General features: G+C 44.4%; 1 protein-coding gene across 1 annotated transcript in view; it reads right to left on the bottom strand.

Annotated features, from left to right (window-relative positions):
- Positions 1-19,007: 19,007 nt before the first annotated feature.
- LOC144935771 (disks large-associated protein 2-like) overlaps positions 19,008-19,326 on the bottom strand; it is a 96,180-nt gene continuing 95,861 nt past the window's right edge. The window contains exon 6 of the mRNA XM_078862512.1: positions 19,008-19,057. Within this exon, the coding sequence (XP_078718638.1) occupies positions 19,008-19,057 (50 nt within the window). The remainder of the gene's footprint in view (positions 19,058-19,326) is intronic.

Raw genomic sequence — 19,326 nt, 5'->3', positions numbered from 1 at the left:
AATCAAGATGTGTTTTTCGAGTCTTTGGCTGCTATAAATTTCCACATAATGAGCCACTTCGTTGAACTATTAATTATGGCCAGGTCGTTTCTGAAAAAAAATAACGAGCTCCGTGGGCCTTACCTGGTAAAAAAAAACTAGTTTAGTTTATCTGACCAGGCGTTAAGAGGAGGCCAACATACCCTCTGAGAGGGGTTTTCTAGAGTTTCTCTGATGTAGGCCATTCCCTTCGTGGTGGCATAGGCAAGCACTTACACGGCTGCAGCTTTACTTTTACCATCTAATTTATCCAGGAAAGTATGAAAGGGTGTCAACTTTCAAAAGGGTCCTCTATGGGGATGTTCAGGCAATTCCTTTCTGAATAATGTTTTGCATGTGGAATATAAAATCCACACACACGAGGCGTTCTTGCTCCAAATGTCCACACAGATGGTTTCACAAACAAACTTTGCTGGACTGCGATCTACTGGCCACATCACAGTCCAGTAAGTTTGAAAGTTACGCAGATCTATTTAAACCATCGTTTCTTCCAAAACACTGGTATAGTGGTGTGTGTCATTATTCCAGTATCAAATGACCTGCCCTCATGTGATCTAAGCTGCTTATATGCTGAAATTGAGTTTCATCCCCTGCCTTCATTATTCTACGTCACTACATATCGATATTTTTTTGCTATTATGATCGTAAAATTGATAGTGACGCTAATGTATAGAATCCATATCTTTACAAAAACAAAAACCTGAATATACCATAATATATACTGCTGTACTATTATGTCAACGTGCCACACACATTCCTTTTTGTGAAGGAACATCGCAAAGCATTTCACAAAACGATATACCATCCACAACCAATAAAATAAGATGCAGTATAAAACAATAAACATACATAATACAAACAATCCTAATTATATTTTACAGATCCTTTTTAATCCACTGCTGAATTAATGGATAATAATCTTACACATGAATTAGGAATATAAGAATTGAAAATGATGAATATAAATAACCCTAGGCATGAGTAGATGAACACATGTTACTTGTCAATCACCGCATTTCTCCGATTGCATTCATTCTGCTATGATTCAAAAGATTGCATAACAGACGGTGCCTTTGCCTCACGTGGACCAATACCCAGGCCACTGCCCACCTCCACGAATAGAGCCAGGTTTCAAGCTAAATAATGCAACTTCTGTGTGGTCACGCAGGGAGCTTTTAAAAAAACCTTGGTAATTGGCACAAGTGGTTTCAGCCACTTCTGTTAATGACATTTAAAAAATAAAATCCACTGGTGCTTTTAAGTCTTTTAATTTGTACAATGTGCGTGTGGATCTTCAGAATAAAACATATCCCGAGATTATTAGATGCACTTTTTTTGTTCCTGTATTTTAAACCAAAGGTAAGGTTTGTTCCTTATTATCCAGTCGGTGTATGTGTGACCACATCTGTATGGGTGAGCAGGCACAAAGTTTGGGGTGTGTCTTTCTCGAGTGTCTAGTAATCCATAGAATACGGTACCCGTTTAACAAACTGAGAAAATGTTTTAATGCATTTGGAGTAATGCATTAAAGTAAATCCATTACAACTGTGAGCACATATACAAGACAGTGCTTGACAGCGGTACTTTTTATGGTCAATAAACCAAAACTTAAACAAAATAGAAGTAAACTGTGAGGTGACCACAATGTAGAATTATCTGAAGAAACAACTGTGACATGTATTAAAGCCATATCCAAGCTATACAAGAAACATTCAAATACATTGCGAGATTAAACTGAATTAAATGTTATAAATACAATTATAAAGCTTACAATCTCTGAAAAAAACATCCTGTGGAAATATAATTATTGATCTAAACACAATATTCAACAGAAAATGTGAAAAATAAGCAGTGCTACTAACTTTTTTCTAACTTGATGCCTTGTAACAACTCACGATTCTTCATTACAGAACCATTGTATTGAAGAGCGTGGGAAAGTGTGCAGTCACTTCAGCACGCAAGGCACTAGCCTGCTTCTGAATTCATGGACAATTCATTTTATAGGTAATTTTATGTGTCCCCTATTGCACTTGGCTGCCACATTGTAAATCGTAGTGTGCTAATGTACGTACGCAATCGCCATATCTCCTTTTCTTAAAATGGAACAAAACCCCCTCCACCAAGTGTGTTTTTTAAACGAAAACTGCACCCTATGTATAACCAGACCTATGACCCCTCTTTAAATGGTAGGTGTAGTGTATGCCATATGTTTCTTGATGACAGAGGCCTGTTTTAGAGGTCACATCCAAGCTACAATACTTGGATGTTACATCATCAGCCATGGTTAATTTGCTGCTGGATGAAGGCCACCCTAAGCTGCCACCACTCATGATGCTGAAATGCAGTCATTCACCATGCACCTGCACGTAAACTGAATTCTTAGGGCAATTTGTGGTACAGTATTTCACATAGACACGTATTGCTTCTCGTTGTGAGTTAATTGCAGATGGAGGCAGCGAGGATACACATAGCCACCGCTGGCTAATACGGGGATCTTAGCGAGTTTATTAATGGAGGTGGAGAGCCACCCCTTGATGTAGGTCAACAGCAAACAGCATCGCAGCAGGTGGCTGCCGAGCCTCTGTCTGCACACAACTGACACTAAATCATGTCCTTTAATCTGCCTGCCCTTTAAGCTCTGCTCAAAAAATATCGGCTTTACGAGATGGGCAGAGTTGGTGGCATTCTGAATTGTGGTCGCTTCCCCGGGCCTCTGCTGATGAGATACACGGTGACAGCCAACAGCAGGGGACACGGCGGTTGAAAGGCAACCAAGCAGGAAATGGCTGGTTTTTACAAGGACAAAATGAACTTCAACAAAAAAACCCAGAAAGTTCAGTGGATGCCAAGTTTTACAATGCACACTTTTCACCTTATCGCTTTATACGCAAGAAAATAGCTTTTTTTTCCAATTAATGAAAACGTCCAAAAGAATAATTAAGGGCACAACGTGGTGTTTTGTGTTCAGTAAAAAGAATACATTTTTATTGTAAAGTCAGCCAATATTGCATCATGGGTTTTTGTGTATTAGTCCATTATTGCAATATGTATAATGTCCACTGCCATTGCACCTACAATGAGACACTGTTTGCAACCAAAACTACAAGTAATTGGGAAAAAAAATGTTCAAACCAATTACATTTGCATAGGTTTTTTGAGGACAACGATGAGAAGAAACATGCAAGCCATGAGCTACAGCCACACAGAAAGCACTCTGACGTACTGTATTGATGCAAGGCAATTAGCGATGGGGTGTTTCAGCCATCCATAGCCTTGATGCCAGCAGCACTGCCAATTCCATTCGCACGCATTTCAATCTCCCTGTCTTCGTGTAACTGGCCAGATGGCTCTATGGTAGAGCGGGCGACTCGCAAGCCGGCGGATGTAAGTTCAAACCCTTGTTAGGAGTTAACTCAGCCTATCATTCCTCCTTTGTCAATAAAACGAGTACCACTCTGGGGAAGGACATAGTGCTTGTACTGTTTACTATTTTTAGTGATTTTATGAGGTAAGGCCCACTGAGCTATATAGCTCTTGACTTAAAGCTTTCGTGACTGCAGGGATTCATATTCTTTGGGTCTTTCGGTAAAGCCACGTAGATAGAAAAAAGAACAAAAATAAAAATCACGACGTTTCGATTGCAACACAAGCAATCGTCTTCAGGTGAAAAAGAGGGGAATATGCTGAGGCAGGCTTTTTATAAAGGTTTACAGATGGGCAGGGCAGCTAATGTTAATGTAGGAGCGAGTAAGAGAGAGCTTGTTCAGGGCCAGCCTAGCATTTCGCAGTCACCCCTAAACACATCCCAGTTGATGATATAATTGCCCAGGTCGACGTAGCCCTTAAGGGTTTGGACACAAAAACGCTAAGACACCTATAAGCAACATCAGCAAGGATGAGCGCCTTGAACTCTCTCAAATAAAAAAGAGAGATGATATAGTCATCCTCTCAGCCAACAAGGGCAATGCCACTGTCATCATGGACAAAACCACATACAATAACAAAATTCAGGACCTACTTAATGATGGCAGCTATACCAAAATTAATAGAGATACTACCAACCGCCTGGTTACTAAAACCAACAACATCATCACTGATTCGACGTCTTTAATCGAACCAACCAAGCGGCTTTCCTTAAAACCTTCTGCTGCTAGACCACCCAGATTTTATGGCTTACTAAAAATCCATGAAGAAGGTACACCACTCTGTCCTATCGTCTCCACTATTGGCTCACCCACCTACAAACTGGCCTGATTTCTGTTTGAGACCTTGCAACCATTAACTGGTAAGACCACGTCAGCTGTACTTAACTCAGCTCACTTGATATCTTCAATTAAAGACATCTCACTATCTCCAGGTGATTTCCTTGTCAGATATGGTATATTTGTTTACCAAAGTTCCTGTGCCTGACACCATTACAATCATTGAATATTTGGTCCAACAAGGACTGAATGCTGATGTACCGGCCCTGGTTAGACACTGCCTCACCAACACTTACTTCACCTGGAATGGAACATTCTACAAACAAGTTGAAGGTACCCCAATGGGCTCTCCCTTATCTCCAGTTTTAGCCAATGTTTTCATTGATAAATTTGAGACAGATGCCATCCAGGCATCCACTCTACGTCCGTCCTTGTGGAAGAGGTACGCAGATGACACGTTCATCATCTGGTCACATGGCCTACCAGCTCTGGACCAATTTTTCAACCACATCAATTCCATACACCCAGCCATCAAATTCACCATAGAGGTGGAAAAGGATGGCAAGTTACCATTCTTGGATGTTTTAATCGAAAAGAGACCTGATGGCTCAATAGGACACTGTCTACAGGAAAGCCACCCACATGGATGTCTACCTAAAACCTGACTCCCACCACCATCCATCCCAGAAGAATTCCCTCATCAAAACTCTACACCATAGAGCTCGTATTTCCGACTGTCACCACCTAGCCAGTGAACTGGAGCACGTACACCAAGCCCTCAAGAAGAATGGATATTCAGACTACACAATCCGTAAAGCTATCACCCCAACCGTTGGGAAAGAACAATATGAGGACCCAATCAAAACCATCACCATGCCATACATAGCAGGGGTCACCAAAAATATTTCCAAAATCATGAGCAAACACAAAATCCAGGTACGGTTCAACACGGTACATAAAATTCGTGATTTGATCCCATCTGTGAAGGATGTGATCCCTGACATGCAATACCCCGGCGTCTACAAACTAAGCTGTGTCTGCGGCAGTAGTTACATTGGAGAAACTAAGCGAAATGTCTGCGACCGTGTTCGCGAACACAAGGCGGATCTGAAACACGGTAGGACCAACACCTCAGCCGTGGCTGATCATTATTTTAACGCGGTGGGCACACATGACATTTATTCTGCAAACCCACTGGCTTTCAGCAAAGATTCGTTCATGAAGCCATCCAGAAATATAAACAGACACAATTCCAACTGAGAAGATGGGTACAAACTGAGCAATCATTGGAAGGACGTTATTAACCAGTTTAGGTCATAACTGGCTGTTATGTTCCTATCCTACCTACCTATGTTATCAGTTATTTTGGACTATCTGAGTTACATCACTAACACAGCCAACTTTAGGTGTGTTAGTAAATGGCGGCTTGCCACTGCGTCGTCCGGGCCCTAGCCGAGCTTGGCTCCGCCTAGCTTACATTTACATTTACAAGCAAGTTTCTCTCTCCTACTCACTCTCTCCTACTCGCTTTCACATTAACATTAGCTGCCCCGCCCATCTCTAAACCTTTATAAACAGCTTGCCTCAGCAGATTTCCCTCTGATTCACATGAAGACGATTGCTTGTGTTGCGATTGAAACGTCGTGATTTTTATTTTTGTTATTTTTTTATATCTACACTGTACGTGGCTTTACCGAAAGACTCAAAGAATATATAGCTCTTTTTCCGAAGCGACCTGGTCACCAATGATAGCCAATGAAGTGGCTTATCATGTGGAAATTTATAGCAACCAAATACTCTAAATGCATGTTTCAAAATGTAGGGGGAAAAACCAGAGAACCCAGAGAATAATCTACGCGACCATGGAACAAACATGCATAATGTAGAGGGTCGGGATCGAACCCACAACCTTTTGTATACCAGGCGAGGCCCATCATCCTTCTGGGGTCAACATATCGAGTACCAACTGTGTGGGGAAGGAAATAGTGCTTGTACTATGGAGAGACTCGACAACACCCACCAGAGGTATGTGGAGTTTCCACCACTGGCTCAGGGCTGCAAACAGGAGATGAGCACCGCCTCGATGCTCATGTGAGCGAGAAATCACTTTGACTTTTTGCGTGTAATTTTACCCAAGGCACAAGAAATAAAATGCACAACATGTTATTGCTTGTTGAAAATACCTTACAGATGCTGTCACTTACACACTCTACCACAGAGCAAAATTAACTTCATTCCTCCATTTTTTTATTGTTTTGTGTAATAGTTCAGTTGTATTTTTAAGCAATTAAACATTGCTTGAGTATGATACCATGAAGAACAGTTTGTGTCTACTATTAGTTAACTATTATATCAATAGAGCATATACTATATAAGTAGAACTCTGTTCTTTATCCTCACATATAAAGAAAAAAAACATGTTTGAGTTTATCAGTCTATTGGTTTTCCAGACCAATATTTATCCAGCAGCATTTGTTTAAGCAAGCAGACTCTGGACCGGTTTTGACCTCCTGGGTCTCATCGGCTGTGTGATGCTTGTTAAGCAAACATTATTGGCTTTCCAGATATTAGCCATAGGAAAGAGGAAGACTGGCTTTCTAGATACTATTGTAAAAGCACTTCATCTATACGATGGGGGCTTGTTCAACTCTCAATACATATTGTTCACAAACTCATTACACGACAGTTTATTTTCCATTTGGAACAATTCATTTGCCTGCAAACCAAATGCCTACTTGCCTGCCATGCATTTTCACCTGAGAATTTACCCATCGCTGACATGCTTATAAGAGTGAAGAGGCAGTTCCATCAGCAGTATATCTGTTCCATACAGATGGATGTTAAGAAAAGAGATTTTCATATAGATGAGTGTTCAGATTGTAATACTTATTTCAATTTCTACAGTAGACAATAATGAATAAATGGAACATACTTAAGTTCCTTAGCTCTACGGAAGTGTAGTAGTATTATTAGAAATGTGTTGCTATTGAGTTGTATGGAAATAAATGTTATTCAAAGGATGAATTGCACTGGTACACAGTTCTACAGTACGCATTGTAGGATGAATGTAGTCGTATAGTACTGTACATATTTTATAAATGTAGGAATATCAATGTTGATCTATGTGTTCAAACATATTCAAAGCATTGTACTGTCACTTTATAAACAGTGTCATTCCGAATGCAGCGTCAGTCTCAAACACAAGGAGTGTGGAATGGAATGAGCGTCCGGTACAGCAGTCAGCATACCGGGTTAGGCCAGTGCATGTTAATTGATTAGATGCTTGTTTTCTACATAGAGCACATCAATTAGGTGAGCCACACGTGATTCACACACTCACCAAATCCCTGCACCTACCCATTTTGCACGACATTCAAAAGTTCGATTTTAAACACTGCAGCAATATACATAAATGACTTAAATCCACAATGCTGTACAAATGCAAAGCACACATTAAACAAAAAGCACGTCCATTGAATTGGACAGAAAGTTCAATACAGTTCAATAAAGGGCGCCTATGCTTGGGTAGTTGGGTCAGGATGACCGTTGAATAATGGTACAAACTCTGTCATATAATGAAAGCCACAATTATTGAGTTCAGCGTTCCTTGTTGTGAGCCAGTCAACCAGCTAGCCAATCATGATTTAAAATGCGAGGGCCAGCCAACATCGCATTTTAATGTTTTAAAACCAACCTAATTGTCAGGGGCTAAACAAAGAAGCCACCAAACTATATTCAAACACCCTAAAATGTAAATTTCTCCAACTAGGCACATGTACATGGGCTCTCCATCCACATATTAAGGGCCTATAAGCCTAACCATTGCAATGAGACACGCATTTTGCTTTGGAGACACTGTTGAGGACACTCGTGCAACGTACGCATTTTGGAATGGCCTTTAAAAAAAAATTCCATTTAGAACAACATGAACATTTGGTTTGCCTATTTGATCATTTTTACTTTCCTGTGATAGTCTTCGCAAAAGCATGCCATCGTGCGCAAGCTTACGAAAAGAAAAGGCACAGGCGCCTGAATAAGTGATATCTCTGAACGAGAGAGTGGACTTCTTGTAAATGGTCTGTATGCTACCTAATGGATCCACCCTGCACCGATATGTTTAAGTAATAACAACAATGCCATTAAATAAATAAATACACCAACGAAAAGATGCCCCCACTGTGGCCTTTGAAGAAGCACAGCCTCATAATCCCAAACTACCACGCTCTTAAATATTCTACGGAACCACAGAGTGTTCCGGAAGTGCTGTAATCAATTGAGTGCGCAATTGAATAAATAAGTCATGACCACTTGGACGCACTATGATGATGAAGTATGGACCGTACTTTATCATCATTGCTTGTTTCCGAGACTGTCAAACACAGTGGTAACGCAGACGAACCTAGGACACTTCCCGGAAATGTTACACTCTTACAATCACAATGAAGAAGACATTGGGTACGGAGTCAGGATTTTACACTTTTTTTAACAGGTTCAAAAATACTTAACAACCCTCACGTGAGTCCTGAGATTTTTTGAATGAGGGCTTGTAAAATTTGCACGCAAATAAATGAACATTAATGGATATAGAGATGATTTCAGACATTTAAAAAAAAGTGTTACTAAAGTGAGTTCAACGAACCAAAGTACACAATTATATAACATATTTTCAGACATTTTTGTTCCTTGCAATTGTGCCGATTCCCTAAGCCACCCTCAAAGCACTTTTACAAAAAATTTAACTTCGTTAATAGCTTTGGCCAAATTTAGAAAACGATTATCACTTGAGGTCATGGAGCTCATGATCGTCAGGTTATATGTCCAATAATATTTCCCTTCCAGCTTATTAGCAGGGAAGGTTAAGTTTCATGGCAAATAATCGACCCCACCGTGAACATGTGGAACTGCCGTCGCTAAGACAACGAAGTCTGATTGTGTGATCATTGTTACCATTAAATAGCACACGCTGAGATAATTATCTGCTGCGTTGCTGGGCAATGCATTACACTTGGGGAGCACAATGACGCACATGCCACCTCTGCGCCAAGCTCTGTGACTCCAAAAATACCAGTTTATATGCTCTTGTATTTATTCAGCCTCTTGCGATGCGGTGAATACGGTGAGGTGTAAACCATCAGGCATATCACCGATGGCTGCCGAATAAATGCATACTCTGATGGAACAAACAAGCACACTTCCACTCAGCTACTCCCGGATGCTGTGGAATGTCTCACAAAATAAAATTTTAATATCAGCCTGTTGCTTTCTTGAAATGCCAAACGAAATAATAATAAGTATAAGACAATTTTGCGGCAATACAAGTGGGTGCGGAGAATTCCCAGAATTTCATGGAAGGATGGGGCAAGCTATTTGGGCGTTTGGCAACAGAATTTGTCAGGAGAGTGTTGCGAATGCAATCAGGATGAGACGGTCGCGATGGGTCCGACGTGCTTGGGATGGTGGGTAGCAGGTTACTAAGATGGGCATTGAAGTGGAAACACAGAGGGTGGTGGCCCTGCGGAAGACCGATAAATATCGAGATGTTGGGATACTGTGACAGCAGCGGTGGCAGCCGTAGCGGTGAGTGAAAGGCGGATAACTAAACTATTTATTTTTATTTTACTGGGTAAAGCCCCTTTTTCAGAAGCGATCTGGCAACAAATGAATGATTGTGCAGAAAAATACTCTAAACGCATGCTGATTCTAAATATGAAGGACCTGGAGAATAAATCCATGCGACCACGGGGAGAAAGAACGTGCAAACTCCAAATATACAGGCATCGTTAGGGTCGAAATCAAACCCACGACCTTCTGTATACCGGAGGGGGAATGGGGGAGTAGGCAGGACAAGCAGTGAGGGAGAGAAGGGGGAAGGTGCATGCAGCAGTTTATAATCTTTATACAGTGCTAAGCAAGTATTATTGTATCTTGCTTTTTTTCACGAGGAAAAAAGTGATTGCGAGATTTTGTGTCATCAACTGCATCGGCAGTGATGACCTCTTGACCTTGGTCTAAGTCTTACATGAAGGATTGGCAGAGGGAATCCAACAGATTCCTACGGTTTCAGAGTAGGATTACCACATGTCTAGGTTTGACCCAGACAGTCTGCGAATTGGCATCTGTGTTTGGGTGGCACGAATTGATTTGGAATGGGATAGACATCAGCCAGGGGGTAGGCAACCTGCATCTCTGGAGCAACATCGCGGCTCTTTAAGGAGCCGCTTCGTGACGTTATTCTTGTGCGTTGTGGCTCTTGAATTATTGAAGTTTTTTTTTACCGAATTCGAAAAAAATGTCTATTTCTTGTTATTTTGGTTGCCGACCCCTCACCTAGGCTGACGGACAAATGCCTGGGTTTGGTCCGGGGAAAAGGTGGCAACCCTATATCGAGGCTGAATAATGAAAGTAGAGTCATTCTTCATAAATTTGGCCATGGGCATGACCTTACCCTGAGTAATGCGTGTTGCATTGAGCCCAGCTCTCTGTAGACTCCCCATTACGATCCAGAAAATTAATCTGTACCAGACTTTCTCAACTTCCTACCCTAGGTGCGGTCGGCTGAGGTAACAGGAGTCTGAGTACAAAAGCAGGTTCTCCAACAAGCTTGGTATATTTTTACACTATTTACAATAATGGTGCATTTGCTCTTTTACTTATTCGTGCTGTAAAAATATAAAACTAGATTCCAAAAGATATTCCAAATGACACAGGTTCATTGAGTAGCAAACTGAAGAAGTGAAACTAATAAGATCGTCAAATACCATTGTGCCCAGTGTCTTTGGCCTATGAAGAGGCATTTAACGAAGTGGAAATTTACGTGGTCATCCAAGCCCTCACAAACCAAGGTGTAATTATAATTTTTTACAAAAATATAACTACAGTAAGATCTCATGAAGAAAGCAGCAAAACATATCTTAGATGGGGCGTTAGACAAGGTGACACGCCTTTACCAAAGTTATTCACAGCAACATTAGAAGATGTATTCTGAAAAACTTGTTTCAAAAACCAATGCATGAACATCAATGGAGGCACGTATACAGACTGAAGGTAAAATTACAGCCCTGGAATTACTTCCTCACACCGCTACTGGCGGAACCTCCAATAGAGGGAGCTCTAGGGAGCCCTCTGGAGGGTATTTGGCCTACTCTTCCATGCTGGCAATACATTTTGAAAGACGTAGGAGCACCCATACTTTACCCCACCGCATACTGCTGGGCGGATAGAGGTCTGGAGATTTAAGCAAATTTGCTCTGGAACTGAACCGGTGACCTCTGGATTGCAAGTCGAGTGTGTGAACCATTACACCACGCACCACGGCAGTATCGCTACATGTAGAGTGACAGCTCGCAACATTGTACACAAAGTTCTTGCCACAAATGAACCACAACTCCTTGCTGATCTCGTCACGGAGCATAAACCATCATGTGAACTCTGGTCATCCTTGCAGCGGCTTTCAGATAACCATTGAACAAAGACGGTCACTGTATCACGCGCCTTCAGATGTGCTTCTGTGGCCGTCTGGAATGCTCTTCCGATATCAGGAAGCCGCTGGAGCAATGCACTTTTAAATTTATATTGAAAACTCATTTATTTAGAACTGCTTTTTGTGCTAAGTTTGTTTTCCTTCGGCCACAGCTACGATTACCACTGTTGGCTACGTACGGCGTGAAAGAAGTTCAACAACATACAACAGATTTCTGAAGATATTGATTCAAAATGCCCAGGGAACCACAGCCACGTCTCAGGGGGTCGTTATAATGAACCTCGTATTCAAAGGCGACCCCTGCTTTGATGACCATGATCCACAGAGTACAAATGAACTATAGCAGCCAATCAAAATGTGATAAACTGCGAATCAATCAGCGCAACTGGCAGCAGCAAACCCCTTTCATCGCATGCCTTTTCATCTCATCCCTGCTGGGACCATCACAAAAGACTTCATGTCCAAGTACAAAAGTCTGTGGCTGGTACTGGAAGTTACATTCCAAGTAGGGCTGGACGATTTGGGGAAAATATCTAATTGCGATTTTTCTCACTGATATTGCGATTTGATTTGCGATTAAGTTTTTTCAAGTCAAGCTTCAATTCAATATTCACTCTGTAATAGATTTAAAACATGTGATGGAGCATTACCACCTGGTATCATCAAAATATCAACTGCTCTATATATTCTAATGCCAGGATGAGAACTTAAAAGATATGATTTGCTTCCAACATGTATTTATTAAAATGCTTTAATTGAAATAGAACAATCAAACATATAACAATTGTTAAGTTAAATAAATAAAGTTATAATAATAAAAAATTTAACAATTCCAATAAGAAAGTAATAGGACTTTTCAAATCGCAAAAAATAGCAGCCTTGGCGATTTGCTAATCGCATTGTTTCAAATTGCGATTTCGATTTGAAATCGATTAATTGTTCAGCCCTAATTCCAAGTGTACATCGGGATGTTCTGTCTATATATAATCTTCACTGTATTATTCTTTGGGAAAACAATTTTGAAACAAAATGTTCAATGAAAGATTATTCGCTCCAGTGCAAATTGAATCATACACTGTGAGGAATTGGGCCTTTATGAGATATTTATTTGCAGAGAATGCTGAATCCCTCGTCACAGGAGCCACATTGTCTGTGAGCTGTATTATGTATTGTTCCCAAAGGAAGAGAAGTCTACCATCGCACGTGGAGAGTGCATTGCACCATGTAGTGCATTATCCACTGCTCTTGGGCAGCAACATGCTGCGATGTTTTTATTTAGTCCCCGACTAGGTGGTGCATTCTTATTATAATCCAGCAGACAAGCCTGCTGCCCAAGCAGAAATAGGTCCGACACGGGATTTGACGGTCATGCCTGAAGCCTCAAAATCCAAACGGATACATCATCATCATGAGTCAGTATTACTCCACTGCTGGATGAACGCCTCTCGAGGCTGTCACCATCTCTCACGATTCTGCGATGTAATGATCCACCTAGCGCCTACACACGAGCTAATTTCAGCACTCCATCTCCCCATTTCCCATTTGATGTACTCGTGGACGTGTTCCCTTCCTTGGGTTGCCGTTGTTATTCTTGACCATCGGCCACCATTCCTCACTTGATGATGTCCATAATAATCAATTGAGTTACACAAACGATATGATTAAGTTGTGCACGCATGTACAATGATAGGAACCAAAGTGATGTTTTCCTATTTACGTACAAAGTATTTACTGCACAAAAAACAGTCACGAATGAAAGTAAAAAATATACCGTTTTACACATTCATATATATAGGAACTGTACCATACATGTCAATTGACTCACTACGAAAAAAAAGACAAATACATTAATACATTGCATTTTTCAGAATGAATATGATACACCATAATTAAGAGTGTGTTCTTTCCTGGCTACTTAGCAACCACAGTCTGCGGCTGCAGCCATTTCAACATTTTCTGAGTTGAATAACGATTGAATTTATCTTTAGAGGCATTTGGACCAGTTTTTATACGGCACGGCATTTAATTTCAGGTACCGGTGACCCTACGCTATCACAACTTGGGGCGCCACGGTGGCTAGGAGATGTTAACTACCTCGCCGTGTACATGGCAGGTTGTGGGATCGATAATGACCCTGACGCCTGCTGTGTATTTGGAGTTTGCATGTTCTCCCTGTGGCCACGTGGATTTTTCTCCGGGTCCTCCGGTTTTTCCTTAGCATTTAGAAACGTGCATTTAGGGTATTTGGCTGCTAGAAATTTCCACGAGATAAGCCATGCCACTGATGTTAGCTGTGGTTTGAAATAGAACTTAGGTTTCACTAACCACACTTGCAACACACCCTGTACTTTTATGATTAATAACCTTGCCATTGATATATTATCCTTTATTATTTCTTACATATGTGTTTTTGTGACTTTTATGAAAATATATTTTCGTTACACTGTACAGTGCTCTGAAACCTCTTTCTGGTCTGTTGTGCTTAATAATTTTGCTCCACTTAATAAATACAAATATATATAAGAAAAATATTAATATCAGAATACTGCGTGCTGTTATCTGACACAAGTACTACATGCGTTTTTATTAGTTTAATAATATATATCCATCTTTTATCAGCTTCAGTTGCATATTTTTCCAAAATGTTCCTGAAAAAACTTGTTATCAAACAACTAATGTCATACTCACATTCAGTATGCTTTACATTTTTCAGGTACAAAACCTTCCGAATGCTAGTTTCAAAAATGAAAAGGTTAGGAGGCAAAAATAAATGTTGCCTCCAAGATATTGCAAACCAAAACGACGGTTTTAGATTTTTGGATTTTAAGTCTGATGTCATGTGTGGATCAATCACCATTGATAATCTCAAAATGCAAACCCTCATCAGCGCAGATTCAAAAATATTTAAAAGTTGAACAGTTTTCCTTCCCAAATGTGAGGGGCTCAAAGTCTAAAATTTTTTATTTGTATTTTATCGTTAGAAATATTGACTCGATTATAACTTCAACTACTTAGCCTGTCTTGAACTCACAGCCAGCGATGTTTATTAGATGTTATACATTTACATTTGGATTAAATACTAAATGGAAAATTGCATGAATAAGTTACATATGCAAATATATATATGCAATGTAGGCATAATTATTTTTTACGTGCCAATTAGTGAAATAAATGTTCACAGAATATAAAGTAATGAAATGCTGTAATGTGAGCTCATAAAAATAAAAGACTTGCCACAAGAGGCTCCTGTGGTGGTCACATTACCACGAAGATAATAAAAAAAGCCATACAAAATGCATTCAGCTCAAAAGCACTCCGTAAAGCGACAACTTGGTTCGACAGATGCTCGGTATTGTCCAGAGCAATAATCCTCAAGCTATGCTCCAATGGCAACAAATAAACCTGAGTGCTTCTCAGACCTCCACACATTTGGGAGGCAAATGGGTCCCTCCAGGGTAAAAAGGCTGTACTTAGAGGAAGACACGACCCAAAAACGAACATCTCTCATGTTGAACACGTAGGCTTTCGTGACAAATATTCTATCTGATAACGTTTGTTGGGGTATTTCGCGTAAAAGTAACGGTGTCGTACACCCACCTCCACCTGACACAGCCAATCAGTAAGCTTTGTTATGTAAACAGAGCGTGCCAATTAGTTTCTACTTCAGCAAACCCACAACGTTTACCATCGAGTATGTCGTTTCGCTGGTGATTTCAACCGTCATCTGGTAAAACACCTGGTGATAAATACACCGACCATAGTACAATTATACATTCTGCTATAGGGAGACTATTGCCCTGTATTTTTCGAGTCGCGTGTGTTTATGTCACAGAGTTTGCTTGCACATGTGTAGTGCTGTTATTTCACACGGGCAACTAATTTTTTTCTCCTGTGTCACTTTTATTCGAACAGAACTCCTCGCGTTCGACACCCCGTGACTCCGTCGCAACTCTCCCGCTTGCGCTGCTCGCCCGCTTCGCTACGCTCGCTTCGCGCACTCCGCTCTCTCCCTCCCAGCCTTTCCACTGCTAGCCTGTTACCGTACACTCTGCTAGCCTCTCCACTGCTAGCCTGCTCTCTCCCTCCCAGCCTCTCCACTGCTAGCCTGCTCTCTCTCACTCTCCTAGCCCCTTCACTGCTCGCCTGTTCTCTCTCACTCTGCTTGCCTCTCCGCTGCTAGCCTGCTCTGTCTCACTGATAGCCTCTCCACTGCTAGCCTGCTCTGCCACGCTGCACTCACTTCGTTCTCTCCGCTTGCTCCGCTCTCTCCGTCTCTCCGCTTGCTCCGCTCTCTCCGCTTGCTCCGCTCTCTCACTCTGCTAGCCTCTCCACTGCTAGCCTATTATTTTCCACTCTGCGAGCTTCTCCGCTACTAGCATCTCAGTATATACTCTGCTAGCTTCTCTACTGCTAGCCTTCACGTACGCACACTTAGGATTCCGCTAGCCTCTGTACTGCTAGCCTTTCTACCCTCGCTTCTCCAACCTCGCCCTTGCTTTCAGTGGGGGATCAACCATCACCGCTGGAGAGGGCGAGGTGTGGAGAGCGCGGCCCCGAACTTCTCTTGGGTTCACTCTTCTCTTCACTCCAACCAACTCAACTCCCTGCCTCACACGTTGCCGTATTTATCCTGCTCCTCATTAAACGCCCTAATTAAGCTGACGTCCTCCCGTCGCCTCTCGCGCGTGGCTTCTGCCGCTATGGCCTCAATCTGTAGACTCCGAGGCGCCTACACCGTGTCTACATTTGCAGCCAGCCAATCACCGCTATGCATCTTAATTGGTCGTCTCTCTCTGGATTACTCTCTCACCAGCACCTGTTTGCCCTGACGTGGCTTCACTGTCCGCAGCTCACACGTGCATGCACACTGCAAAACCCCGCGTGCATTACTCCACTACACACGTGTAGTGAGTCCATCTGAGTTGCAGACGTTGTTCCTTTTAGAGGCAACACATTTATTTTAACACCATAACACAAAGGGGTAACTGCCCCTTTACCAGATGCAGCTTAGGGTGGTGACCACCCAGCTAACTACTCTATACACAGGAGTTACTGCTACGAAGGGTCGGACCGTCACTCGGGTGTCCGACCACGTGGTTGCCTCGTAGGACGAACAGCTTCAGCTTGAGACGTAGAGCTTCCCGCTTCTAGATGTTGAGCTTCCAGCTTGTAGAATGAAGCGACCCCGGTCCCTCTCAGGGACCCGCCTTACATCCCCCTACGGTCGGGGCCGCTCTGCCCTGGGCTCCGCCCGCCTTCTCGTTCCCTCTCGATCCTTCTCGAGAGCTCTCCCCGGACACGTGATCACCGACTAGCCCCCCCACCTGGGGCCCCCTGTATGGACATTCCGGATCACGTGTCCACGGGGTCAACCACAGTGCCATGGCCCGGGGCAACCCTGCCCCTGGGTTGACGCTCACCCACTCTGCCTCGTGGGAGCCCCCACCACATGCTGTGCGTGGTGCCCGCACTATCCCAGTGCTCACCAAGCCCCGCTAGGGCTGGTGTTACACACAGCCACTCACACGGTGCTGTGTCCACTAGTGCTGTGTCACACACAGCCACACACACGGTGCTGTCCACGCTAGGGCTGTGTCACACACAGCCACCCACACGGTGCTGTCCACGCTAGGGCTGTGTCACACACAGCCACCCACACGGTGCTGTCCCCACTAGGGCTGTATCACACACAGCCACCCACACGGTGCTGTCCCCGCTAGGGCTGTGTCACACACAGCCACCCACGCGGTGCTGTGTCCACTAGGGCTGTGTCACACACAGCCGCCCACACGGCGCTGTCCATGCTAGGGCTGTGTCACACAGCCACACACACGGTGCTGTCCACGCTAGGGCTGTGTCACACACAGCCACCCACACGGTGCTGTCCACGCTAGGGCTGTGTCACACAGCCACACACACGGTGCTGTCCACGCTAGGGCTGCGTCACACACAGCCACACACACGGTGCTGTGTCCACTAGGGCTGTGTCACACACAGCCTCCCACACGGTGCTGTCCCCACTAGGGCTGTGTCACACACAGCCACCCACACGGCGCTGTCCACGCTAGGGCTGTGTCACACACAGCCACCCACACGGTGCTGTCCACGCTAGGGCTGTGTCACACAGCCACACACACGGTGCTGTCCACGCTAGGGCTGTGTCACACACAGCCACCCACACGGTGCTGTCCACGCTAGGGCTGTGTCACACACAGCCACCCACACGGTGCTGTCCACGCTAGGGCTGTGTCACACACAGCCACCCACACGGTGCTGTCCACGCTAGGGCTGTGTCACACACAGCCACCCACACGGCGCTGTCCACGCTAGGGCTGTGTCACACACAGCCACCCACACGGTGCTGTCCACGCTAGGGCTGTGTCACACAGCCACACACACGGTGCTGTCCCCGCTAGGGCTGTGTCACACACAGCCACACACACGGTGCTGTGTCCACTAGGGCTGTGTCACACACAGCCTCCCACACGGTGCTGTCCACGCTAGGGCTGTGTCACACACAGCCTCCCACACGGTGCTGTTCACGCTAGGGCTGTGTCACACAGCCACACACACGGCGCTGTCCACGCTAGGGCTGTGTCACACACAGCCACCCACACGGCGCTGTCCACGCTAGGGCTGTGTCACACACAGCCACCCACACGGTGCTGTCCACGCTAGGGCTGTGTCACACAGCCACACACACGGTGCTGTCCCCGCTAGGGCTGTGTCACACACAGCCACACACACGGTGCTGTGTCCACTAGGGCTGTGTCACACACAGCCTCCCACACGGTGCTGTCCACGCTAGGGCTGTGTCACACACAGCCTCCCACACGGTGCTGTTCACGCTAGGGCTGTGTCACACAGCCACACACACGGCGCTGTCCACGCTAGGGCTGTGTCACACACAGCCGCCCACACTGTGCTGTCCACGCTAGGGCTGTGTCACACACAGCGACCCACACGGTGCTGTCCACGCTAGGGCTGTGTCACACACAGCTGCCCACACTGTGCTGTTCACGCTAGGGCTGTGTCACACACAGCCACACACACGGTGCTGTCCCCGCTAGGGCTGTGTCACACACAGCCACCCACACGGTGCTGTCCCCGCTAGGGCTGTGTCACACACAGCCACACACACGGTGCTGTCCCTGCTAGGGCTGTGTCACACACAGCCGCCCACACGGCGCTGTCCTCGCTAGGGCTGTGTCACACACAGCCACCCACACGGTGCTGTCCACGCTAGGGCTGTGTCACACACAGCCACACACACGGTGCTGTCCCCGCTAGGGCTGTGTCACACACAGCCGCCCACACGGCGCTGTCCCCGCTAGGGCTGTGTCACACACAGCCGCCCACACGGTGCTGTCCACGCTAGGGCTGTGTCACACACAGCCACACACACGGTGCTGTCCCCGCTAGGGCTGTGTCACACACAGCCACCCACACGGTGCTGTCCACTCTAGGGCTGTGTCACACACAGCCACCCACGCGGTGCTGTTCACGATGTAAGAACATCGAACGGCACGACCCTCCCAGGCCGGCACCATGTAGTGACATCCCTGATGTCACTACACATGTACCGAATTTTTTCTGCCGCCTCTT

The sequence above is a fragment of the Lampetra fluviatilis genome, chromosome 14, assembly GCF_964198595.1.
Source record: "Lampetra fluviatilis chromosome 14, kcLamFluv1.1, whole genome shotgun sequence".
Lineage (NCBI taxonomy): Eukaryota > Metazoa > Chordata > Hyperoartia > Petromyzontiformes > Petromyzontidae > Lampetra > Lampetra fluviatilis.
This window is presented reverse-complemented; position numbering and strand designations above follow the sequence as displayed.